The sequence below is a fragment of the Poecilia mexicana genome, unplaced genomic scaffold, assembly GCF_051168715.1.
Source record: "Poecilia mexicana isolate PSO_F unplaced genomic scaffold, ASM5116871v1 scaffold_3, whole genome shotgun sequence".
Taxonomy (NCBI): Eukaryota; Metazoa; Chordata; class Actinopteri; order Cyprinodontiformes; family Poeciliidae; genus Poecilia; species Poecilia mexicana.
This window is the reverse complement of record NW_028263372.1, coordinates 34,875,861-34,903,393: the sequence shown is the minus strand read 5'-3', so window position 1 is coordinate 34,903,393 and position 27,533 is coordinate 34,875,861. Positions and strand designations below refer to the sequence as shown.

Sequence of the window (27,533 nt, the reverse complement as noted above, 5' to 3'; positions counted from 1 at the left end):
GCAGAAAAGTGAAAAGATTTCTTTCCAAGTTCAGTTCCGACTTTAAGCACTGAAATTAAAAAATAAGTTTTCACAACCAGCTTCATGTTCCACAGTCTTTATTCAGTTTCTAAACGTCTCAGTTTATTTAGATGCTAAAAGGTCCTCCAAACTTACATCCATCAGCTGTTCTCTATCGGTAAGATACTGACTGAGGCAGCTACTCCACACAGCCCCACTCTGTGTAAAGGGAACTATCCAACAGAAGTCGCCATTTCTTGTTTATTTCTGTGGCAGTGTTTCGCGGCAGAGTTCTGGGGAAGCTGTACCGAGGCGAGGAGACGCGCTACGACGTCCAGATCATCCACACGTACCGGAACCGCTTCCGGCTGGAGCACCGCGAGTTCCTGTGGGTCCCGAACCTGTGCGACTGCCCTGACTTGCAGCCGGGGAAGCAGTACATCCTGATGGTGCGGCGGCACATCAACTACGAGCGCACGCTGAACCGCATCCTGCTGGAGGAGGATAGCTACGTGGTTCCGTACCGGCCCAGAGAGGACGAGCTGCTGCGGCCGCTCCAGAGGCTGTGCAGCAACAGAGGGATGAAAAGTCCTGCAGAAATAGACGAGGCGGTGTAGTCTGAGAGCGCCAGGCGCAGGCTGACGCATCATATTGTTGGTTTCATGTGTGAACTTTAAAACAGAAGAGCTGAGGAGCCGCTCGGCTTTACTGGAGGAGGAAACGGGAACTTTTCAGGTTTTACTCTGAAATCTGCAGGGCCGGTCCAAAGCAATGCGAGTTGAGGGCTGATTGGGGCCTCCACACCACCAAGAGCACCAAGCTAATGTTATTAAAAATATATATGTTTAAAAATAAGACAAACTAAATTTTATTACATGTGGAAAAACAAATGTTTTGGTTAATATCGTCTGGTTTTCTACTGCCTCTGTTGGGGAAATATAAAATCAAACTTGTCAACTTGTTTACTGTAATTTAGTGTTTGTCAGCTGAAGTTACTTTTAAATAGTTAAAATATAAGACACACTTCAATACACTGCAAAAACAAAAAATCTTACCAAGTATTTTGTATTTTTTGTTTATAGTGCAAATATCTTAGAACACTTGAAATAAAATAAAACTAACTTTTCTGAAACATATAGGAACTTCTTTTAAGTTAATAATGCATTAATGTTGATGAAAAACTACTTGTTCCATTGACTGATTATTTCATTTGTAAAATGGGAAAAAAGTAAAATAATCTGCCAGTGGAACTGAAACATTTTCATCAATATTAAGAAATTATTCACTTGCTGAAAAGTTAGTTTTGTTTATTAACAAGTGTACTAAGATATTTGCACAGAAACTAGACAAAAAATTACTTGCTAGGATTTAGTTTTTGCAGTGTACCACAATGCATTTCAAAGTCCATTTGATTTTTTAGTTTGCTGCTCCTGTAAGGTTAAAATCAGCAGCCATAGTAACACTGGTATGATGTAAGCTGATTACAAATTATGCTAATGTTAGCATCATGGGAGTGAAGAATCACCTGGTGTTGTCATGTAGGTTTGGCCCCTCCCCAAAGAAAAATCTGCTTAGGGCCCTGAAAAGTCTTGGACCGGCCCTGGAAATCTGACACATTCTGAATGCAGAGAACAAACGCCGTGGTTATTTAAGAGACTAATTAAAGCACTTTAGGTGGGAGCGATGCGACGCCCACCTTAAACAAAAACCAAGAGAAGGACAGTTGGACTGAAAACAACCTTTTTCTCATTACTGTTTTTCCACAGCAACCTCTTAGTTTCCGTTCTGTACAGTATTTGTCTCGTTATCCACTTTTAGATTCAGCTGCAATTCATTTTACTGAGTTTCCTTCCTTTGACACATTACAGATGTTTTTTGTTTTTTTTTCTCACTTTTTTGCAGCAAATATTTGTTGCAGCAGAAAATAAGGATAAGTCTGGAGTTTTTATACAGCTTTTAAAATTCAGCATTTTTGGTCTAATTCAAACCAAACAGCAGACTTAAGGTTTATGGAAAAGGTTTCTGTCGATATTCGTGAGGCTGGAGATACTTTAAGATGGCAGAAATGCACTTTGTTCCACTCTGATGGATGTTAGTTTGCAAACTGATCTCACTTTTAAAGAGGCTAAACGAGACACAGACGACTTCCGCTCGTCCCCTTTGGGCTTCTAATCATATATTTGTGGAATGATTATAAAGAATTGAGCTGCAGTTACTTTAAAAAGATGAACTTGTGCAGAAATTAGATTTTATTGCAGGTTGTTTATAATCCCACACAGGCCCAGCTGCGCCTTGTCATGGCTGGTGCCAGCAGTTATAAAATGTCTTTTAATTTGACGAGGTGAGACGTTTTAACCTCAGTTTAACGATCACAATTGAGTGTACTTGATTTTTATTTTGTTTGCAGCATAAAACTGATGGAAAAGTTCAATTCAAACAGCTGCTGGGAAAAAACCAAGGATCCAAGAAGATGCAAAACACAAAAAAATCCACAGACTGGAATCTGCAGCTACATAAATGGAGAAACTAAACATCTTTATTTCTCTTGTAACAACATATATTTCCCACATTTTAAGTGAAATAATCTACCAGTTAATCAATTTTAAGGAATTATTGACAGAATAAATCTTGTAAACATCCATCGTTCATGATGATGTCAGATATTGACTGTTAACCTCTCAACATAACTGAGTTTTCTCCTTAAGAATCAGGAAAATGACCTGGAAGTTTCTCAAGAAAATAACTTTCATCGCACCTTAGTGAGGTTCTTTATGAAAGCAAACAGATTAAATCATCGCATCTCTTACCAAAATTTCATTCATTCTCAACTGGATTTCCAACAGATTTCATCTCAAACTTTCCTCTTTGTGAGAACGACTGTCTAAAAGACTGAATCCATTTATTCTGATCTTTACAGTCTAACCAGAGGAAGCTGCAGTTAAAACTTTTCTCATTGTGGCCTTCAGAGTTTCCATCATTGCTTCATTTTTTTGCATGTTGAACAAAGGCGCAGCTTCAGCGGTGAAACAGGAAACAACCGTTTAGTGAAATGTGGGCGGGGCCTGTTGCTGCGGCTCATTCTGGAACATTTCTGTTATTGAAGAGATTTAACACAAATGAAATATAAGTTTGTTTTTCTGGTTCACAGTGTCTTTCTGTATGAATCTGGACACATTATTTCTATGTTATGTAACGGCGTTCATACTGTATTTTGCTTATTTGTGGTACTATTTTATGCAGTGATATTTTCTGTGTTGCATTGAATAAGTTGAGCTATTTGATGTTTTACATGAGAGATATATTTAATTATACAGTATTTTTATTGCGTGGCACTGATTAGCTGCACAGTTTTAATCAGAATAATACTAAAGGGGTGTAACGTGCCTTGTTTTATAGCTCTGTAGCGTCTTAAAATAGTGCTAAAAGTGTTTATTTCTCTGCATTAATATGTTACTAAAATAAAAATAAGTATTGAGTGCCAATGTAAATACTTTTTCAGAAAATCCAACATATGTTAATGTTCTTCTGTTGTAAATTTGAGACAACAATCATAAGAAAACATTTTATTTACAAAAATGCTTTGCATCTACAACAAATAAAAGACTAAAATCAACCCATGTGAGCCTGATTCCTGCTCATCAGCAGTAAAAAAACAAAAAAAAGTCATTGCAGACACTCGGCTCAGTTTCCTTCCAGGAACGGAGAAATGAAACCAGTTGACTGTAACGTCTGTGTGAACGTTTCTATGAAGAAGCTGCTTCTGCTTTTTTAATAAGACAAATTCAGGAGGCAAAATAACAACAAAGTGAAATCTACCTCTGCAGCTCATTTTTATTTCTTAAAAAACTGTTTTTCAGTTCATTCTGTTCATAAAGTTTTTCATTTACAGTTGTAAAAATATATGTAAACAAGAATTTTTCCCATCTGTATAATGAATAAAACTGAAATATACACTATAAAGCAATATTAACGCAAACATGACTTTTATTTTACCGTTTCCTTCATTGTATGTTTCCGTTTAGCTGCCTCTCTGTCGATCGGGTAAAACTCTGAAGCTTTTACTAAATGCAGACAGTGATGTTGGACATTTTAAGGTTTAATTTAAAAATATGAGATTTCTTTGGCTTAAAGTCAAAGATGTTAGAAAAGTTTATGTTTTTGACCAGGAGCTGCATGAATAAATTTGTATTCAGTTTGTATTCAAAAGCTGAAATTCCTGATGGGACTTTATCGTATGAGGGGAAAAATCGCAGGTTATGGGCGACACATAACCTGCGACTGATCATGAAAAATGCAAATAAAAGCATAAAAATAAGTGAGTCTGGATCTTTAACAGTTCTGGAAAAACAAAGAGTTTCAGTTTAAGGGCTGGGCGATAAATTTATTTGATCAATTAATTGAATTTTTGAAAATTTAATTTTTCAGCACGTCCAGGGTTTGGACTCAGGTCAGCTCTACAGTCAGGCTAAGATGTTTTCTTTTTTCATTTCAATTACAGGAATACAGTTGTAGTAATACAAGAATAAAGTCTAATGACAATAAAGTCGAAATGATATTAGAATAAAATCTTAATATTTTGAGAAAAAAAGTTGTAATATTAGGAGATTATTTTATCAGAACTCTCACACAAACAAAAACAAAACGTTTTTTCTTCTTAAAGTCACTTTTTTCAAATAATTTTAAGATATTTTCCAGTAAAATTGCATCTTTATTCTCCTAATATTGTAACTGTATTGTAGTAATTAATCAAATATTATCGTCGGCCCAAATACTCCATCAAACAGCTCAAAGAAGAGATGATTGACACAAAATCCACTTTTTGAAAATGTTTTTTGTCCTGTGAAATTTCTTTTTCAGAAAAGAATATGAAAAAACAAAAATCTATTAAAATTGAAAATTGGATCTGGTATAAAAATAATTTGAGATTTTATTTTTAAGCCGTGCTGCCCATCCCTATGTTAGCGTTCAGACACCATCGTTCATTTCAGAATGAAGCGCATTCGTCCACCCAAGTGACGGATTTCCAAATGAAGCTGCTTATCTCACGATATCCTGCACAGGTTCCAATTCTCACATTTTTAAAAACCTTCTCATTTAAATGCTCATCATGTTTGATACAGTGACATCTAGTGACAAAAACTGGGATTGCAACAATCATGCAACAGTAAAAAGAAGCGCACACATTCCCAAATTGTTCAGAAACGGTTTGCTGGAATGCAAAGTGGATACAAACAGAAACCTGTTGTTGTATTTACTGATGATGTATTAACAGATGTCTTAATGTGAGGGAATAAAAATACATTTCCGAGGACTGTGAAGTGTGTGGCCTGAGGTGGGACGAGTTTTCACAAGATTTCTACATGATCAGATGATCAGAGGACAAAAAGGCTGAATAAAATAATCTAAGTGTCGGGTTTGTTCTTCTGCTGTCATGTTACAGCAAACATCGAGACACTGGCTGTCTAAATGTTGGAAAGAAATGATCATAAAAAATACTATCACATTTCAACAGTAAAGATCTAAAACGTGCACATTATTTCAGATCCCGAGAAATACACTGCAAAAAAACAAAATCTTACCAAGTATTTTTATCTACTTTCTACTGCAAATATCTTAGTACAATTAAACTAACTTACAAGTAACTTTTCAGCACGATATAGAAATTTGCTTAAAGTTAATAATTCCTTAATACTGATGAAAAAGAACTAGTTCTACTGGCAGATTATTTCATACATAACTAGACTTTTCCCCCTGTTCTTAGATAACTAATAGTCTTTCATCAATATTAAATTTAGTTACTGACTCTAAATAAGCTCCTGTTTCCTGTAAGTTAGTTTTGTTTTGAGCTCTAAGATGTTTTTACGAGAAAGTAAAGAAAAATACTTGGTAAGATTTTGTGTTTTTTCAGTGTACGTTCCTCTCCTCCGGCTCCCTTTGGCAATTCGTTCTGAGAGTTTAAAGTCACAATCACGTCCCTGACTGTGGTTGAGTGCAGCCGTCTGGCACGGCGCTCGGCTCTCACTCTCACTCTGTGAGTCTGTGACGCCAGCGGCCTCCAGAGCGCCGCGGCCGACCCGCTTCGCTCCGCTCACGTTCGGCTGCGTTGGGGCGGCGCTGACGGTGTCACACGCTGACACTGACGTGGCGGCAGGACGCGGAGCGGCGTTTGATGCGGGAGCGGCGCGGCCTGGACTCGTTCTGGCAGCTGCACAGCGGGCCCAGCAGCAGCCACAGGTAGAGGATGACGCAGGCCCAACAGGACGACATCTTCACCCAGAAGGTGGACCAGCAGCCGTGGGTGAAGGTGGTCTCCAGCACCGCCGACTCGTAGCTGCAAGAGGACGCCAACATTCAGAACAGGAAGTCATGACACAATGAGGTTAAAGGCCACCTGTTACACTTTTATATCGGCCATCTGAACAGGTGAAGATGGGCGATGTAAAACATGTTCATGCCTTATTTTGCACAAAATCATTCTGAGATAATGAGATTATTTTGAGCTCCTTTCAGGATGAGCAGTTTTAGTATAACAGTGTATTAAGGCCAATGTAAATTGAAAATGAAATTTCTTCCAAAAAACTCAGAAATTCTGAGATTTATCATTGAAATTTGGTACAAAAAAACATGGAAATTCCTGAGCTCTTAAAGTGGAAAATTTGAAAGAAAAAAATATAAAATTTTTAGATGAATCGCAGAAAACAGGAAAATGTCTGAGCTCTGAAAGTTTAAATTTTGCTAGAAAAAATGTTTGAGTTCAAGCTCAGAAATTTTCTAGAAATGACATTGAAAGTTCTGAGCTCAATGAGTTGAAAATTTGCTAATTTTTTTAAATATATTTTTAGATTAACATCAGAAATTTCTGAGTTTGAAAAGTCAAAAATTTGCGAGAAAAAAACCCTTCAAATTTTGAGAAGAATCTGATAAATTTTCTACAAAAATCTTGGAAATTTATGAGGTTGGAAGGTCCCACATTTTCAACTTTTGGAAATTTTCAAATTAAAAAATGTTACACTTTATGAGTTCAGACAAGTTCTGAGTTTTGTAAAGAAAATGTCTGAGCTGGATCTCAAAAATTTTTTTTGGAGGAAATTTACTCTTATTTGTTTCTTCTATTTACAGTGGTCCTAAAATGTCGTATTTTTACAGCGTCCTGTCAATTTAAATCCAAATGAGCTGCCGCTGGCCGCACCCCTAACTCAGCACTTACGCCTACATGAGAAAACTTCTGCAAACTGATATACAGTTATATAACAACCGTACATCTGTGAAAAACATAAGTTGAGCCTCCTGCACAATCAAGTGGTTTCTGGATGGTGAGTTAACAACAAAACACCTGTCTTTTCCAGCAGCCATTGTACAGCGCATACAGCAGATACACCAGCTGACCAAACGTGCTGGAGCTCAGCTGGGGTTACCAGGTTACAGGGCAGCTGATTTTCGACGTTACATTTGGGAGGTTTTTGAAACGGCTCATTTTCTAGACCCCCAAAAACATTAACTTATTGTAAAGAAATGTTTTTCTTGGTGCTTGGCCTGTTTTTAGAAGCAGTTGATACACAAATGGAAATAAGAAAACATGCAAAATTTGTCCCCATTAAAACAAAACGGTTCCTGTCTTACCTGAACCAGTTAGTGAGGGTCATCATGACATACAGCGACGCCAAGAAGAAGACGAAATGGAAGAAGAAGTAGCTGTACGCCACCCGCTGCGTCTCATTATGAATGACCTTCTGACAGCCTTTGTTGTCATCATCAACCACAAACTCATCTTCAACTGGAAAAAACGAAAATATCAAAATTTTAAAACTTCTGCAATAAAATATTTAAACTGCATTAAATCTAACAACTGAATATGTTTTTAATGTGACCTAATGGTGCAATAGATTACAAACAAATATGTTATTAACAGGCTAAATATTTGTTATTTAGCCTGTTAACCAAATTAAACCAAATTAACCAAATTAAATATTTAGTTAGAAGGTGAAACATTTACCTAGTAAGCTAAATATTTAGTTGGAAAGGTAAGTATTTGGCATATGTTTTATTACTAAGTTAAATATTTAGTTTAAGAACTAAATATTCAGTCAACAAGCTAAATATTTAGACTGTGATATTTATAAATGAGTGAGTTTTTTTCTCATATGACCTAAATTTTTGCTGTTAGTTTTTGACTGTGTAACTTTACAAACGGCACCTGAGAGTTAGTTTTTATCAAACTAAAACTGCCTCAGTGTTTTAGTTTCACTGAGGACGACAGTAAATCGGACCTGCTTCTTCCTCTGGGCAGCAGAAGCAACACGTCGCTTTCTGGAACTCGTAACGATAAACTTTGATCATCCAGAACGGACCGAACACCTCGGCCAGATACGAAGCTTCATTACTGCAAAAAATGAAATAAATGAAAATGATGTGACAGCGTGAGTATTTGTCTAAAAACTCAGATGTTCTCTGCGGTGTAAAGTTTGGACTCACCAGGCAAACAGAACGCAGCAGTACATGATGGCGGCGCCGATGATGGCCACAGCGTTGCCCTCGTTCTTCACGCCATCTTGCCCCACACTGGGGTAACAGACGGTCATGTTCATGCCCTGGTACACCACTGACACACACAACACAGCAGGGTTAAGAGCATGGATGTCCAAAGTGCGGCCCGGGGGCCATTTACGGCCCTCTGAAAGATTCTGTGTGACCCCACCTTGATTCCAGAATGGAATAAGACGTAGCTAAGCTGGTATGCAAAACGACATTAAAAAATTAGATAAAAAAATAGATTCCCAATAATCAACAATGTTTTTGCTTTCGTTTAAGCTTTGGAGAAACTAGAACCAAAAATGTCGACCCACTTTTACTCAAATCTACAAGCCAAATAAAAAACAATCAACCCCAAAATGCTTGAAACTGTTGGTGTACAAAACCTTTTTATGTTTTACATCGACAATGATTTACATATTTATATACATGCATATATGTTTTCAATAAAACATCCGACTATGTTGTTGATTTAAATACAATTTTACGCTTAGTTTATTATAGAGCAAATAAAATTTAAAAAGGCAGAAAAAATAGTTTTAAAGGGGCCGTATTTATGTTGTGGTGCCTTCCTGAAGGAAGAGTAGGAGTTTCTTAAAGAGACGGCGTTACATTTCTTTAAAGTCATGCCTGATATATGTAGCATTTTTATAACAGCTGAAGGTAAAATAATTACTGTGTTGTGCCATAAAATCACACAATGTAGCTGGAAAACATCATATACTTTGTGGTTCTGAAGTGCCTTCAACTTCATAATTTCACCCTGGTTTAGGGGGAAAAAGGCTGTAAGATGGGAGCAAATGTGTTTTTTATCGTAACTTAATTGAAGAGCAGACAAGCTGCAGCACAGGGTGGCTTTATCGATTCGTTCTCCATTTAATACGAGTGAAATTCCTTTCTTTCTTGTAAAAGGGGCCTCAGCTGTAGCTTCCCCGTCACACACGCCCTCTGACACTCGTAAAGATGCTTATACACACACATACACACACACACACACGCACACACCCACACACACACACACACACACACACACACACACACACACACACACACACACACACACACACACACACACACACACACACACACACACACACACATGGTCAGGCACAAACCAAACTCACAAATACTCCGATACTAAAATCCAGAGATCCCATTGAGTTTCCAGAGGGTCGTTTCACAGATTCCCCAGGGAAACGGGAAACGTAGCTAACAGCAAATGTTTGCTCGAAATTCAATCTTTGCCTGATTTTCATTTGAGCATCAATAATTGCTTATATCGTTTCACTCTAATGATTTCTCTGAGAAATGGACCACATAACGTTTATTAGAAGACCAGGATGAATCGTTCCCAATTAAACGCAAAGCCCTGAAAGTATCAGCAAAGTACAGAGGAAGAATCAGCTTTTAGAAAATAAAAACATATAGAGGTGAAAAACTGACCTAAGAACTCACCTGGAAAGTGCAATAATGTGTGTACACTGTAAAAACACAAAATCTTACCAAGCATTTTTGGTCTAATTACAGTGCAAATATCTTAGTAGAATGGAAATAACACAAAACTAAATTACAAGTAAATTTTCAGCAACAGCTATGAGCTTGTTTTAAGTAAATAATTGATTTAATATTGATTAAAAAGTTCTAGTTCCATTGGCACATTATTTTACTTGTAACAAGAGAAAATTTGTTTTGCTATAAGTGAAATAATTTGCCAGTGGAATCTGAAGTTTTTCAGCAATATTAAGGATTTTTAAAAATCTAAAACAAACTCCCATGTCCTGCTGAAAAGTTACTTGTAAGTTAGTTTTATCTTATTTCAAGTGCAATAAGGTATTTGAACTAGAAACTGGACCAAAAAACTTGGTAAGATTTTATGTTTTTGCAGTGTTGGGCCAAATTTCACCCAGTGAAAGAAAAATCTTTTTACTTTGATTTTAGTGCTCTGGTGTTCTTAGAAGATATTTGGCACAACATTTATAAGATATTTGTAAATCAGAAACCAGACCAAAACTACGTGGTAAGATTTAGTGTTTTCTGGTTTGTGTTGGTGGCTTTGTGAGCGGCGTTAGAAAAATGTTTTTTTAAAAGGCCTGGAGCGTACATATTTTCCCAACATGTTGCTACAACGCTCTGCACTGCTGACACACACACACACACACACACACACACACACACACACACACACACACACACACACACGCACACCTACTGTACATACAGTCACTGATTTCCAACATGGCTGAGTGTGTTGGAGTGGAGGTGAAATGGTTAAAACTGACCCCAATTTCAGCTAAAATGAGTCTAAGATGTTTGAACTAGAAACTGGACATATTTGGTAAAATGTTATGTTTTTGCAGTGAATGAGTAAAATTATTTAGTAGTTGACTGACATGATAAAACTAAAGCACTTTCTCTTTCAATTTACGGATCTGAATCTCTAAAAAATAATGACTTTAATATTTGATTTTTTTCTTGTGATTAGTGCAGGTTTTAGTGGAAATATTGTATTACAATAAAACAAAAACACCTTGAAAGTGATTTTTCATCAAGAGAGAGGAGTTTGTTTTAAGTTAATAATTCCTTAATATTGATGAAAAAGTTCTAGTTCCACTGGAGCCGTTACCTAGCAACACCAGCCAAGTCCGTCACCTAGCAACCCAGTTCTAGTTCCACCTGCAGATTACTTCACTTGTAACAAGAGAAAAATGTCTTACAAAGAAACAAACAAAAAAAAAAAAACATTTTTCCAATGTTATAAGTGAAGTAATCTGCCAGTAGAACTAATACTCTTTAATCAATATTAAGTAATCGTTACATAAAAATAAACTCAAATATTTGCACTTGAAAATAGACCAAAAATGCTTGGTAAGATTGTGAGTTTTTGCATTGTAAGTACAATATTACTGCTGATTTTTATGCACAGTTTGGTCATATTTAAGTTTTTTCTTATCTTGTTATGTAGGTGACACAAAATCTGATGAACAAATATAACAAGCAGCAAATTCAGCAGCTTTAAAACACGTTTATTAAGCATTTTTCTCCTTCTATCCGGACGCTGTTTATCACTCTCCTCCTCATCGTGACACGCTGTGTAAGAACGCGTGTAATGACACTGCTGGATGTTTTCCTCTGCTATTACACTGTCAGTGGTTTGTCAGAGGAATGTGAAACAAACATCTTTCCGTCTGCTCCGCTTGCAGAAAGTCTGCATGTCGCAGCACATCTCAGCCCGGTTATCTGCGCTGGTGTCTGTGTGTTTGCATGCAATGAAAGTCCTGATAAGATGGGCGGGGGGCCTGTAACCGGCGGCTGCACTTACATCGTCATCATTAAAGAGCTCTTTGTCTCTCCTGAGGCCAGCAGGTGAGTCGTTAGCAGAGAAGAAAGGGAAAACAAAGGCGGTAACCGGAGTCTTCATGTGTTAGCTCCGTATGTTTTCACATTTTAAATGCTGAAGTAAAATATTAGATCCCAAGAAACGATTGAGAAGGAAATTAGGAATTAAAAGTAAAATTGTTTGACATGCAACAATGTGGAAAATCCTCCCATTAAAAGTAAAGCTTGTACCAAGTAAAGCTACCATGTAAAGCTTGGTAGAGAAAGTGTGATGCTGTGGGCCTGTTTGTGTTGAAATGACTGTTTAAAAGTGACTCATTATGCTTCCTTGAACAGGTTAAGATAAATCTATGGCCGATACAAAACACGTTCATTACATTTTTTCTATGAAATGGTGAAAATGGCTGCAAACAGATGAGCTACTGAACAACCATATGTCTTTGAAAAACAGAAGTGGAGCCTCCTGCACAACTAACAAAAATGCAGCAAGTGGTTTCTAGTCAACAACAAAACACTTGTCTTTTCCAGCAGGCATTGTACAGCAAATGGCAGTAAAACCAGCTGACCAACTCTGCTGGGGTTGCTAGGTAACGGGCGGAAATCTGCTGGGGTTGCTAGGTAACGGGCGGAAATCTGCTGGGGTTGCTAGGTAATGGGCGGAACTCTGCTGAAGTTGCTAGGTAACGGGCTAGTGCCAGCTGAGTTGTGACGTTACATTCTGAAGGTTTTTAGAAACGGCTCGTTTTCCAGACACCAAGAAATATTAATTTATTAACAAAACTGTCTGGGTGTTTTTTTTAGCTCTTTGACTGTTTTTAGAGCAGTAGAAACCCAAATGGGAGAACAAAAATATGAATTTTACACAATAGTCCCCCTTTAAGATGAAAACCTGATGGCATTAGAACAGATGATTGAAAATGAGTCGACTTTTAGGAGAATAAAGAGCTAAAACATTTGGCAAAATCAACCCAAAAATGCTTCAGCAGACACAAAATCATCTTTTTTCTACAGCTTTCTCTGTTCCAGCACCTGAATTCTGTAGAAAGGTTGAGAAAAGCGTAGAACTGATTTATTTATTTATTTTTTTTTAGCTATTATGCAGTAATACCCATTTCTCTCAGCAGGTGGTAGACTTTAACCTGTCAGTGAGATTTTATTTCTCAAAATTGAAAACTAATCAGTTGTAGTCTATCAAAAAGTAATATGTGAATAAAATAATATGTTTTTCAAAAAAGAAATAGTTTCAAGTAAAGCAAACACCTTAAAACAATAAAATACGTGTTTAGTTCCAGGGTTTTTTGTCTTTGTTGGGTCAAATGCTGGCCCACAGGTTAAATATTTTACCCAAAAGGCCATAAAGAAACACCTAAAAGTTAACCCTGACCTCTGACCCTTTAGAGATAGTAAACTGACAACAAGACAGAAACGGAGAGTGAATCCAGATGCTGGGAAGGTTTTGTTTCGCCTGAGGAGCTAAGATGCTAACAATCATCTAAAAGAAGATGCAATGCTGAGCAGATCTGCAGAGGCAGCAGCCAGAAAATAATTATTTTAATAAACTATAATTTATTATAGTTTATAATAAATTCTCTTCTCATTAGAGTCATGATTGATAGAAATTGGCTCAGGAACGATACAGACCCTCTTCCACGTGTTTCTGCATTAGTTTTCTTAAAGAGAAGAAGCCTTGAACGTGGAAGCTAAGCGTCGGCAGCTTCCTTACCTTTCTCTGGCGGACGGCTGGACAGAGCGGAGAAGGTGAGGTACATGACGTAGCAGCTGATGATGGAGGCCTGAAGCAGCCCAGAGCGAGGCTGTTCTGCTTAGAAACAACATTAAAAAACCTTTAAATCACCAGAGATGCACTCATTTTGATAAATAAAAACCTAATCTTGCTTATATCAGCTAGTTTTGTCTTATTTCAAGTGCACTAAGATATTTACATTAAAGTAGAAAAATACTTGGTAAGGTTTTGTGTTTTCGCAGTGCATCTGACCTAAATCAGTAACTGATTTAATGCCAAACAGTGAAGGAACTATGTAAAAACATGGCGTCTGCTGGGTTGCAGGTGTGAAGGTGTGGACGGTTCCTGTCCTCCGTCAGACTCACTCTGCTTGACGCACGGCGTGACGGCGATGAAGGACATGAGGCCGCAGAGCCCCAGGTTGACCCACAGCAGGACCTTGTTGAAGTGGCAGGCGATGGGGTGTGTGTAGTACTTGTACATGAAGGTGAAGGCCATGGTGGCGATGGTGTAGAAGAAGAGCGTGGCGCACATCACCGCCAGGTACCAGCGCTTGTTTTCTGCTGCTCCCGTCAACCTGACGGACACAATAATGGAGGAATTAAATTTAAATTAGCGGAGACCTAACTTTTTGTCAAAAAGCCCCGACCTAAAATCGTCAGGCATTTAGTGATTAATCTAAGGAATTTTCTAGAAAACACTTGGAAATTTTCTGAGTTTTGAAAGTCAAAATTTTGGCAATTTCCAAATTTTTTTGTAGAAAATTTGATTAATCTCCAAATTTCTGATTTTTTTGTGGAAATTTGCTCATATTTTTCCCTATACTACAGCTGTGGCTCTGTGGGTAGGTAGAGTAGTCATTTTGTGATCAGAAGGTTGTAGGTTCGATTCCTCCTTCCTCATGTCAATGTGCCCCTGTGCAAGGCACCTAACAGGCCTACTGACCTGTGTATTGGTATATAAGAGTGTGTGTGCGAATGGGTGAAAGTCAATCTAATGTAATGTGCTTTGAATGGTCAAAATGATTGGAAAAGTGCTATATAAGTTCAGTTCATTTACAATTTTGCACATCTGCTGGATTAAAAGAAAGAAAAATCTGGCTGCTTGAAATTCAAAGGATTTTTTTATTTCTGCATCTCTCAGTTTCTATTTCCCAGAATTAAAATTTCTGCTGCAGCTCATCTCGTTCTGACTCACCAGTTTTTGTTCCAGGTGTGAGCAAACGCCGTGATGAGGATGAGCTGGATGAGGATGAAGGCAAACCCTCCCACCACACCAACATAATGCCAAGCTGGGAGTGGAAATCAGAGGAAAACAAGCGCTCAGATAATTTATGGAAGCGATAACATAATTCAGCTCTGATATCAACCACATTTATGGTTCCCAACAGAAGGAAAAACACGCTGGAAAGATTTATGATCCTATGATTAATTCTCCTCAGGGATTCTGAGCGCAGACCGCTGCTGCCCTCCAGCGGCGTTTTAAAGGAAGTGCATCTGGATCATAACAGGTTTGCTCACCGTGCAGGAAGGATTCTGTCGGGATGAAGAAGGCAGCAGTGCACATCCCAAGCAAGGTGATGAACTTTAAAAACCAAAACCTAACAAAAAAGAAAATCAAAAAACTTCAAAAACTGTACAGAGCATATTTTAGCAGAAAAATTACAAGAAATTTTATTCAAGCATTTAAATAAATAGAGAACCAGACAGAGCGGTAGAAACTCACTAAATTATTTTTTAAATAAATTAATTATTAGTTTAGAGTCATAAACCTTTTCATTTTGGGTCATATAAAAATTATTAATCTTCTCAAAGAGTCGGTTGAACCAGAATGTATCAATAAAATCCATCAACTGCTAAAATATTAAGAAATAGCTGTGTTTGCATTTGATAAGTAACTTCAGTATTCAATAACTTATTTAGGTCAAATAATATTGAACATATTTTCCAACAGGTAACAATTGGTATTTTCTTCATAACTTCTGTGTTTGAACCACCTTGCTGCTGAAATGTGCCATGCAAATATACTTGATTGATTGATTGATTGATTGATTGATTGATTGATTGATTGTCAAATCATTTCCTTTTTGTGATTTTTTTTCAGTCAAATTCACTGATTTTCTGGTGCTACTTTAAAAATATTTCAAAAAGTTCTGCCACATTTTGACAAAGGGATCTATAACGTGTAGAAGTAAGAAATACCGCCATCTGCAGGTGGGAGTTTAAGACAGCGTATTGGTGCAAATGTAGATAGAACAAAAACTCAGAAATTTAAAATTTAAAGACTAATCTTTACATTTTTCAGCAAAAACAAAAAAGTATTTGGAAATGCCCGTGCTTCAAATGTCGGACATTTTTTACTTTTGGAAATGTTCTGAGTTTCAAAATTCGACAAAGCATCGAGTCTGAAAAGTTGTCGACTTTTCAAACTCAGAAATTTCCTTGTTTTTTCTTGAAAATTTCTGAGATTTTTTGGCAGAAATTTACTCCTCCTTTTTGTTCCCATCTGCATTGGCTATGATATGCCATTGCAGAAGTTAGCATCACTTAACCCCAATAATTTATAAAATATTTGCAGAAATTTTGCAATAAACTCACTATTACACATTAGCAACAAAGTGTGAGGATCTGTTGATTCTGCACGAATTTCCACAATCGTGGAATTGCAAAAAATAAAAATAAAAAATTGAAGTGATTGATTAATGTAAATCTGTATTTATGATTACTAACCTTAACATGGACAAATGTCATTATAAGTGAACTGGAACTTTTTTTATCAATATTAAAGAATTACTGACTTAGAAAAACTCCTTTATCTTGCATAATAGTTACTTATACCTAATTTGCGTCTTATTTCAAGTGTACTAAGACATTTGTACTTGAAGCTAGATAAAAATACTTGGTAAGATTTTGTGTTTTTGCAGTGTTGGGCCAGATTTTCTCCAGGTAAAACAGCCACTGAAAGTGGGTGTACTTTCTTTTTACTTTGTACATTTCTACCCAACATTTGAAAGCAGTGGATGAAGTTTGATTTGTGCAGCTCCAGGGTTCTGGGCATGTTCTTACAGACCACTGCGACCTGCCAAAGACCCTGCAGCCTTTTCACTGAGGCTCCACTAAGACTCTTATTCCAAAGAGCAGCAACAATCCAGGCTGTCAAATCCTAATCCGTGCTGCGTCACAGCACTAATCGAGTGCTCTGCAATGGAAAGTGCAGCAACAAAGAGCTTTAAATAGACGTGCAGGTCTGGTCAGGTGAGCTGCAGGGAATACGTTCTCCTTAAAGCATGAAGGGAAGTATTTAAAGACAAGATTAGGACTTATTGTTGTTCAGACAAAGTAAAAGTAATGACTTAAATCCAAACCTATTTGTACGGTAGAGGATTAGGACAACTGAAAAAAAAGACAATTCTGACTTTAATCTCAGAATTCAGATTAAAGTGAGAATTCCATAATTCCAAACCAAATCAATTTCTTTCAGTGTGAAACTTATGAAACTGTTAACAAAAAAATGCAGGTGTGCATCAGTAGTAAAAATACTCATAAAATAGTTGTTTTCCAAAAGTAACTGATGTAAATGTAGCTAGTTACTTCACAACTCTTTTGATGAACAAAACCAAATGACGGGACCGACCCGTTGTGTATGAGCGCCCTGAAGTCCTGACTGGACTTGACGTCGATGAGGAAGATCGCCATCATTAGGTAGAAACAGGAAGTGCCGAAGCAGACTCTGTAGACTGCTGAGTATCCCACCAGCATCTCACAGTGGCCTCCGCCGTGCGCCTGGTCGCACACCACGTTGAAGAAAGGCACCTGAAGCACAAAACGCAGCTTCATCAGACCCCAACTTCTCGTTCCCTGAATCAGACGCACAGATTTGGAATGATTTCCATTTAATTAACTGTCAAATAACTTTTAAGAAAGATACAAAGCTTGTTTTAAGCTAATAATTTCTTAAAATTGATGAAAAAGTTCTAGTTTCACTGGCAGATTATTTAATTCACAACAAGACATTTCTACCAAGTTACAAGTGAAACTAGAACTTTTTAGTCAATATTAAGGAATTATTGACTTATTGAGCAGCTCTTACTTCTGGCTAAAAATGTTAATTGCAAGTTAGTTTGTCTTATTTCAAGTGTATTAAGATATTTGTACTGGAAACTAGACAATAATACTTGTTAACATTTTGTGTTCTTGACAAGGATTAGTGGCCAAGAACATACTAAATATTTAGTTACCAAGAAAAGGCATTTAATTTGCAAGTTATCTTCTAGCTAAATAGTTAGTGTTGAACAAATATTCAGCTAGCAAGCTAGCTATTTTCAAGCTAAATATTTAGTTTGCAGCTTTCAATCTAATGATTGAGCTTCAAGCTAGCTATACAGTTAACAAGCTAACTGAATGTTTAGTATAAATGAATGAATAATGGTTTTTCAAAGGCTGGCAACCCCTCACAGATTGAAGGTAACTGTCTGTATTTAGCAGTACAGCTCCAGTTCAGCTAACCTGCATTTTTTAAGCAGCTAGCCTTGGTTTGTGTGATTATCTAATCAAATCATTTGATTTTACAGCATCTGGTTCTGTGGAAACAGTAAATATGTAATTAGCTTACATAGTTTTGCTTAAAATCTTTGTGTTTTTATTTTGCTACATGCTCACATATGAATGAAACCTTTGAATTGAAAGTATGTGTTTGCTCCTTATGCCATATTAAACTCACATTTTCCCTGACGAGCTCAGAGACGGTGCGGGACAACATGAGGCAGGAAACGGCGCAGCTCATGATGTGGAAGAGGGTGTACATGACCCGCGTGCTGGTGGACGATTTGACAGGAGGGCAGAAGGCACAGCAGAGCGAGCAAGGAGCCGGTCCACAGCAGCAACAAATCTGAGGAGAATTAATCAAAAACTGAAGCAAATGAAGAAAAGAACAACACTTTGTGTTTAAAGATGACCTGCTATGATCCTTCAACAGGTTAGAATGGTTGATGGCTGACACAAGACGTTTTCATTTCATTGTTTGCACAAAATAATTCAATAGTGAGATTTTAGTCTGCTCTGATCAACGTTTACACTTGTACGTGAAAATGGCTGCGGACAGATGCATAATTATACAACCATACATCTTTGAAAAGCAGAAGCGGAGCCTCCTGCACAACCAACAAGAATGCCGGAAGTCAACAACAAAAGCTGCCCAAAGGTGCTGGAGTTCCGCTTGTGTTGCTAGGCAACGGGGCCGGCCCTCAGGTTGCTAGGTAATGGCACAGTCCACATTGAATGCGATGTAACAATAGGAAGCTTTTTGAAATGGCTCATTTTCCAAACACCAAAAACATCAACTTATTGTCAAAAAACAGCTGGGTGTTTTTTTAAGCCCAATCAATCAATCAATCAATCAATCAATCAATCAATCAATCAATCAATCAATCAATCAATCAATCAATCAATCAATCAATCAATCAATCAAGTGTATTTGTCCACCACATTACAGTAACAAGGTAATTCAAAGTGCTATTTAGCTTCTAAAGTTAACTATTTAGCTTGTAGCTAAATAGTTAGCTTGCTAACTAAATACCTAGTTTGAAGCTAAATATTTAGCTTTCTGTACTTGAAACCAAATATTTAGTTAGCAAGCTCACTATTTGGTTTCAAACTAGGTCTTTAGTTAGCAAGCTAACAGTTTAGCTAGGCTAAATAGCTAGCTTTAAACAAAATATTTAGTTAGCAAGCAAACAAGCTGTTAAAAGCTAAATATTTTAGTTTGCAGCCAAACTAAGTTTAGCTTTGTACTTAGTATTTAGTTAGCAACCTTTCTGGATATTTTGAATATAAATAACCCAAATCATTGCTGTTATTTCAGAACCTGATTCTGAAATAACAGTGAATGTGTGAAACTCTTTCATTCAACTCAAATGAGTTAAACACAGATTCAAAGCATCAACCAGTCTGCAGTCGGGTTGTTTAGCATCAAATAACCTACATTACCAGACTTGGCAGCAGCAACGTTGGTGACAGATTAATCTAATGAAACCAGAAACATTCGGATTCTGACGGACGGCTGGACGCGAGCCCGTCTCTGCTGATCCTGAACTAAATCTTAGGAGCCGTGCACATCTGTCTGCTGCCAGAGTAAACTCTGGAGTCTGGAGGTCAGCCTGGTTTATTCGGGCCACAACATGACGAGCAGGACAGGATAAATCCTCCCAGCCATCAACTGGAGCTGCTTTTTCTGCTCCTATTAAAGAACAGTTGATCTACGTACTAATGGAGGGATGTGCGATTTTATGGCTGCACTGTGGAACGGTGCGTTCTGATGAATTATTACTCATCAAGTGCAAATCATAATCTGAAGAACAATGCAGAGATTACCCATCAATATGAGGACTGGAGTGGACCTTAATCATTTATGCTTTTCAAATTCAGGCACTTTGAAGAGACATTTTGCTCAATAAAATAGGTGAAACTTTCACAGATGTTTTCTAGATAATAAAAAAAAATTCTTTAAAAAAAATTAGGAACTATCAAAATGTTACTTAATTTTTGAAACTTTTTCTTTGTTTTAAACTTTCTTTAGAGTTTATTTTAATCTTACCTGCATTTCACAAGATGCACACCTTAGTTTTGCTTAATTCAGAGGTGACCAAAGTGTGGTCTGTGGGCCATATGCGGCCCCTCGATTGATTTTGTGTGGCCCAAGTTTGGCCGCCAGCACAGGTAGTTGATACAGTTAGAGACTTTTTGTTTGTAATTAGGAAAAATTTATTATAAACAAATTAAAGTGTTATAATGAAAATATTTGATCCAATAAAAAGCATTAATTTGTTTTTGCATTCTCTTTGGTTTTAAAGTAAACAGGAACACATCTACTTAGTGACTTTTCCTCAAAGTCACTAAGTAAAATCTGCTTTGGTGAATTTATTAAACATCTTTAAATATATGAAATTCTATCCCAAAAGTTTTAAAAAATCCTGTTTTACAGCTGAAACTTTTCCCTTTTCCCCAAAAATGCACAAATTGAATTCCTTTCTTTTAACCTGTTATAAGCTTCACTTTTCAAAGATATTTCCACTCTAGTCAGTTAGTTTGCTAACTAAGTACTTAATTTGAACCAAATTTAGTTAGCAAGCTGCAAACACAAAAACATATAATTTCTTAAAAAGTTTTACCTGCTCAACAATAAACTAAATATAATAATTAAAATAAAATAGTCAGACATTTAGTAAGAATGAGTCACTGGATGCCTAAAAATATGAATGCCTTATTAAATAACCCAAATTACTGCTAATATTTCAGAACCTCAATCATTCAACTCAAATGAGTTTAACGCCGATTCAAAGCATTAAAGATCTTGCTTTGCATCAAATGACAGTTAGCAAGCTAACTGTTTAGCTTGCTAACTATAGGCTAAAAAGCTACCTCTGAACAAAATATTTAGCTAGCAAGCTAACTAGTTTTGGGCCTGCAGGTTGTTCTGACTTGAGAAATTTGGCCCATGTGACAAAAAGTTTGGACACCCCTGGGTTAGCTAGTGGGCCTTTTTCCTCAGACTGAGATGCTAATGTTACTCTTCACTTTCTGAATTTAAAACTTAGAAGACTTTGGAGCAAAGAGGAACTTAATGTTAAATATGCTGGATTTAATTATTTTCCTGTGCAAGATCTCGAGCTGACAGAAATCCTGGTGAAACTGTTCAGCTGCTGAAACTTGGTCGCCTCTCTGGACCCGTGTGACGGACAGGTGTCTGTCCTGTGGCCCAGTTTGAGGTTCATAATACAGGATTACAGATCGCTGAGGGAAGCTGCTGCAGCGAGAGATTATCTTCCATAAACACAGAACGATCGCTCAGACTTAAAAATAGCCAAATTATACTGGCAGTGATGCACAATAATCACAGCTGAGGAGAGAATTATTAGCCCCATTCTGCGAAAACATCATTGTTTGTAAAGAGGAAATACTTTTTAACACGTTTCACAGATTATGTTCATTTCAACTCAGATTAAATTATTCCACAGAAAGAGAAATGTTGACATTGTTAGCCAGCTGATGCTATTTGTGAACATTTTAACCTGGATTAGTTGCAGTTAAAGTTTCCGACTCGTCTTCTGATGAACCTTTTGTCTGTTTTTTTCTCTCTCAAGTTTCTTCTGATTTTGCAGAATATTTTTGTGTGAAATTAAAGTTGAAATTTTACATGTTTCAGCCAGTCATGTTCACTCTGGTTTTCTGGAGGGGATTTTTCACCAGAACTACGTTTTCCTTTAAATTTCTCAAATATCCTTCTGAATTTACGGTTCAAGATTCAATTCAAAAATACTTCATGTCTGAATAACCAGTAAATGTCAGTTGTTCTCATTACTTTTCTTTGCAGCGTATCTGAAATATTTTGACGTAACTCTGCAAAGGTTGTTCTTTGATTTTGTTTTTTGTAGCAATTCTTGAAAAAAAAAAACAATTTTCATCCATTTCAAACTTTTATAGCTTAAGATATTCTTTTAAATCTAAACTGATCCTTTATTTTTGGAGTGATGCTCCGATGCTACAAGATGCATAAATTGGGATGAAACGCCTCAGTTTTTAATAGATTTTATAAAAAGTCGGGGAGGTTTAACTACATTATTGCACAAAAACGTTGTTCAGCTGCTGCTTTCACAGAGTGTACACATTAAATAAATCCTATTTTGACATAGAAATTAAAATAATACTGAAAAGTTCAGGAAACTGACATTTTTTCTCACTTCAAATGGTTGGAAATGAAAGAGCAGAAACTTTGCGTTTTGTTTACAGTGGGAGTAATTTAAAATAAGGGCCAACCTTGTTTCTCAACAAGTTCACCCTGAAAACAGGCTGCCAGATGCTGAAAGGAGTCTGAAAGCTGTTCAAGCAGAAGGAAACTGCACAGGTTTGACTTTTATTCCAGGTTTGCATGGAAGAAGGTCAGATTATGTTTTGCTATAAAGAGGAGAGACAAAAACCTGAACTTGAGTAGTAATATTATTTGTGCAGATAAGTGTAAAATTGAATTATTTAGACAGAAAACCTCATGCCAGCTGTGAAGCAGAGAAGTGGACGTGTCATGGTTTGGGGATGATTTGCAGTAAATCAGTAAATCCAGAGAACTGATCCATTATTTTCCAAAAAATAAGAATCAGTATGAGTCCGTGTGTGATTTTTTTTAAGATATATTATTTAAAACTAAAACTCTTCTGGTTGCAGTTTTTGTCTAATAAAGAGGAACTTTGAGTTTATTTTTAGCTGTTTGTGTTTCAGGCTCCATCCAGTCAAAGCAGATTCTGGTTTTGGTTTTGATTTCTGGACATCCAACAGCATCTGGTGCGGCGATGTTAAAGTAAAACAAAACTAACTTACAGTAGCTTTTCAGCAAAACAGAGGAGCTTTAGTTCCACTGTGAGATTATTTTACATAAAACAAGGGAAATATTTTGAAAAAGTGCTACTTCCACTTGTACTTTTTCATCAATATTAAGGAATAATTGACCTAGTGTTGCTTTCAGATGCGTTGCTTTTAGAGCTCTTTTATCAGAATCCAGTATTTCAAACAGATTCTGCTTAAGAAATGCTTATGTGTGGCAGCAGCAAATTACTAATTAAAATTAATTAGCTTTAGTTTAATTAATTATAGTAGATCAGTTTGGGTAGATTTTGTTGTAGTCGATTAAATTGGCATTTGAATAAAAACTGTAACTTAAACATGATAAAACAAGAAATGTGTAAGGATGCAAATACTTTTCCTCATTACTATAAATGATGAACACATGAAGAAAAAAAGTGTCAGAAGTCAAGACAGTAGCTAAAAACTGTCACGTTTTAGAGAGCAGTCCATCTGGCTCAAATCCTTCTGACTGATCAACTTTCTAAAGTCCTGAGGACTAATAATCGGGGTCATAATCTGGAAGCAGTAAGGCGTAATTTCAACATAATCTGGACACAGGAAAACGCTGCTCACAAGATTTCACAAAAGAAGAGCCAAAAATAAAAAGATAAATCATCCAAGAGCCAAGAACTCACTGAGAACTCCAGAAAAACTCAAACATCCTAAACTCACTGCGTAACGCTCCACTGCTGAAGAAAAGCTTTAAACGTGTGTAAAGTTTGACAGAGAAGGAACAACAAACAGGGAACTTAGACTTTTCAAACTCCTGCAGACCTAAAATGTGTTTGTTGTAGTTTTAACTCATGCAGAACATGAGGAACATTTTGTACTTTTAGTTGTTGACCAGAGCAGCTTGTTGTTTTCAGAAAATACTTCAGATTACAAATCACTTATAAAAGCATCTCCAACAGAACGCATCATGATCGGATTCAGTCAGCAATATTAACATAAACTCATAATGATCAGAATAAAAAGGGAATTTTCTTCCTTTTCTTTGCTGTTTTTTATCTACAGCAACACTGCAAAACACAAAATATTACCAAGTATTTCTGTCGAGTTTCTAGTGCAAACATCTTAGTTCACTTACAAGTAATGTCTAAGCAAAACAGAGGAGCTTAATACAGTAAAGAAACAGAATGATAATCTGCCAGTGGAAGTCGAACGTTTTGTTATAAATATTAAGGGATTTTTGACTTTTGATCTGATATCTTGCAGAAACGTTACTTGTAAGTAAGTTTTGTAAGGCGGCGTATTAGTGTTACTGTATTATTATTATTATTACAGTGTTATCGTAAATAGAAGAAAAAGGAGTTTGATGCCAAAAAACTCAGAAGTTTTGAGATTCATTTCACAGTTTCTAGAAAAAGCTTGGACATTTCTGAGCTTAAAAGTAAAAAAAATCCAGGAAAAACTCAAATGTTGAGATTCATTTCACATATTTTACAGAAAAAACTTTGAAACTTTCTGAGCTCGTAAAGTGGAAAATTTTCAACTTTTGTAAATTTTCTGAGTTTGAAAAGACGAAAATTTAAAAAAAAAAATTTGAGACAATTTCTGAGAATAATCTCAAAATTTCTAAAAAACTTTCTCACAAATGTTTGACTTTCGGAGCTCAGAAATGTCCAAGATTTGTCTATGAAATTTCTGAGTCATCTGAAAATATCTGAATTTTTTTTACTCCTTTTAAAGTTTTGTCTTGTTTCAGGGTTCACGGTAGAAAGTGGACCATAAATGGTAACATTTTGTCCCTTTGCAGTGAAATCTTTTACATCTTTTGTCTTCAGGAGCTTCTTTGAGAGCCGGTCATGTCAGCCAGGCTTCTTCTCAGCAAAATCCAAGTAAGAACAGAGACAACAGATTTAAACTCTCCTTTCTCTGTGGTTTCAGCTCAGCTGTGAAGTTTCTCCTGCGGGTCTGCGGCTCCTCAGCTCTCACCTGATAGGCCACCATGTTGAGGAAGTAGCTGTAGACGCTGGTGCGGCTCATCCCCTGCGTGGCCGACATCGTCCCTCTCATGTGTTTGTCGTCGCCCACCGAAGCTCTACATTTGGCCATGAACTTCCAGCACCGGCAGCTTTTTCCCCAGAGAGAGCGCCTCACATCCTCCAGGAGGCCGGAGCCCTCCGGCAGGCCGGTCAGAGGATTAGCGGCGGATCCGGTCCGGCTGGAGCCCAGAGCCTCAGCCCGAGCCCCGGCCGCACCGCCTGGCAGCAGAACCGCTTGCTTTGTTGCCCATGTCCTGCTCTGTTCGCTCTGCGGCTGTGTCGGCTGCTGCCAGGAGAGAGGAGAGGGAGAAGCGGAGGCGAAACCCGCGGCCTCCCTCCCTCATCCCTCGCCCCCCCCGGACCGGTCAGATTAAAGCAGGGAGGGGAGTTTGACATGGACCATGTGTTCGTCCCATCTGTCCGTTCTGTCCCTTCCCCCAGCAGAACATCTTCCTCTCCACACGAAGCGCTGGATGCTTTAACCCTCCACAGGCCTCCAGCCAATCTGACCAAGTGTTTGGGAGCTTGTTTTCAGTTAATAATTCCTTAAATTGATGGAAAAGTTCTAGTTCCACAGGCAGATTATTTCACTTATGGGAAAATGTGTAATTATTTGTTGGTCACATAAAGCTTGTTTTCAGTCAATCACTCAACTTTATTTGTAAAGCACATTTCAGCAGCCAGGCTGTTCAAAGAGCTTTAAAATACTGTGAAAAAGTAAAAGATAGACTGTTTGCAGAGTTCAGGTCAGTGCAGATTTCAGAAATGAAACATTTCTTCTGCTTGTTTTTGTTGCAGCATAACAGAGAAAACTTTTCTACTGTTTTCAAACTTTGATTCTGTTAAAGCTGAGTAAATCTTTGCAGTCTTTTAGATTTACATCTTTTATCTTGAGCTGAGTTTGGAGGTGAATGTGTTCATAAACGCTCTGTGGTCTGCAGAGCAACGATGATGATGATGATGATGATGAGCTGGAAGAGAGGGAGCCAGATTAGATTTGGGTTAGTGTGCGGCGGGGCGAGCAGCGGGATAATCCTGGTGCTGCTCAGCCCTCCTCTCCGTCAGGATGACCTTCATCGGCCCAAACCACATTTTAAAAGCTGCGGCCTGTTTCTGTGGCTGAGCCGCCCAGAGACGGTCCGGCGAGTTTCACTGCATTTCATCCTCTGAGTTCTGATCCGACGGTGAAACAGAACCGCCTGGTTCTGTTCATTCACAAGCATTTCTGTTCTCAGATCTTGTCTTTGTCATTTTCACACACTGGCTGTACCACTGTTAGAGGAGGGTAAAGGACTCAAGTAAGAGTAAAACTACTTCAACACATTTTTACTCAAGTAAAAGTAAAGAGTACGCCGTAGTAAAGTAATACTATAAGTAAATTTTCTCCAAAAAGTTACTAAAGTAAATGTAATTGAGTGAATGTAACTAGTTATTGTCCAACTGTCTTGAAAATGATTTTTTATATGATGAGGATTTATGAAACCTGCTAATTTAAAAGTACTTGAATCAATAAAAACTGTAATTTAATCAGTTAATTCAGGATTCAGCAGATTCGTTTTTTAAATTAGGAACATGATGATTTGGACTGATCTTTTTCTCCTTAGTGAATTAAACTATTATTTACTTTTATTATTTAGATTTTTGGACTCCAGTTACCTTTGTCCAATATTAAGATATTTTCATGATTTGAAACATTTAAGTGTAAAAAAATGCAAAAACAGAAGAACTCGTTTTAAATCTTCTGAAAGCACTAAACAGTCCTTTTCATCCAACTACAGTATTTTAGAAGAGAAACAGCTGATTAGCTGCAGAATGAAGCTGATTTTTGATTTTTTAGCGTATTTTCTCCCCCTGCAGTTGCTTTAAACTGTTGATGTTGTTTTGTTGTTGCTGTTGTTGCTGTTGTTGTTGTTGTTGTTGTTGTTGTTGCTGTTGTTGTTTTGTTGTTGCTGTTGTTGTTGCTGTTGTTGTTGCTGTTGTTGCTGTTGTTGTTGTTGTTGTTGTTGTTGTTGTTGTTGCTGTTGTTGTTGTTGTTGCTGTTGTTGTTTTGTTGTTGCTGTTGTTGTTGTTGTTGTTGCTGTTGTTGTTGTTGTTGTTGCTGTTGTTGTTGTTGTTGTTGTTGCTGTTGTTGTTGTTGCTGTTGTTGTTGTTGTTGTTGTTGTTGTTGTTGTTGTTGTTGTTGCTGTTGTTGTTGTTGTTGTTGTTGCTGTTGTTGTTTTGTTGTTGCTGTTGTTGTTGTTGTTGTTGCTGTTGTTGTTGTTGTTGTTGCTGTTGTTGTTGTTGCTGTTGTTGTTTTGTTGTTGCTGTTGTTGTTGTTGTTGTTGTTGTTGCTGTTGTTGTTTTGTTGTTGCTGTTGTTGTTGCTGTTGTTGTTGTTGTTGCTGTTGTTGTTTTGTTGTTGCTGTTGTTGTTGCTGTTGTTGTTGTTGTTGTTGCTGTTGTTGTTGTTGTTGTTGCTGTTGTTGTTTTGTTGTTGCTGTTGTTGTTGCTGTTGTTGTTGTTGTTGTTGTTGTTGCTGTTGTTGTTGCTGTTGTTGTTGTTGTTGTTGTTGT

At 37.2% G+C, this 27,533-nt stretch overlaps 2 protein-coding genes and 1 long non-coding RNA gene across 4 annotated transcripts in view; 2 read left to right on the top strand and 1 right to left on the bottom strand.

Annotated features, from left to right (window-relative positions):
• The window catches only part of adamtsl5 (ADAMTS like 5), a 34,772-nt gene extending 31,159 nt beyond the window's left edge, over positions 1 to 3,613 (top strand). The window contains exon 13 of the mRNA XM_015012541.2: positions 277 to 3,613. Within this exon, the coding sequence (XP_014868027.2) occupies positions 277 to 617 (341 nt within the window). The 3' untranslated portion in view covers positions 618 to 3,613. The remainder of the gene's footprint in view (positions 1 to 276) is intronic.
• serinc4 (serine incorporator 4) lies at positions 3,549 to 25,053 on the bottom strand. The gene is made up of 11 exons (XM_015012543.2): positions 24,934 to 25,053; positions 18,329 to 18,496; positions 17,243 to 17,421; positions 15,130 to 15,209; positions 14,807 to 14,900; positions 13,975 to 14,186; positions 13,589 to 13,684; positions 8,473 to 8,599; positions 8,268 to 8,380; positions 7,621 to 7,774; positions 3,549 to 6,331 (listed from the first exon to the last, which is right to left on the bottom strand). The coding sequence occupies exons 1-11, from the start codon at positions 25,051 to 25,053 to the stop codon at positions 6,124 to 6,126; spliced, it is 1,551 nt and encodes a 516-aa protein (XP_014868029.1). The 3' UTR covers positions 3,549 to 6,123.
• Positions 11,790 to 26,518, top strand: LOC148160296 (uncharacterized). Of its 2 annotated transcripts, none has more exons than XR_015762569.1 (4): positions 11,790 to 13,623; positions 13,934 to 14,152; positions 14,822 to 18,583; positions 24,886 to 26,518. It is a non-coding gene; the product is annotated as an uncharacterized LOC148160296 (long non-coding RNA). The 2 variants fall into 2 exon arrangements; XR_015762570.1 differs by lacking the exon at positions 24,886 to 26,518 and adding an exon at positions 18,747 to 18,976.
• The last annotated feature ends 1,015 nt before the right edge of the window (positions 26,519 to 27,533 follow it).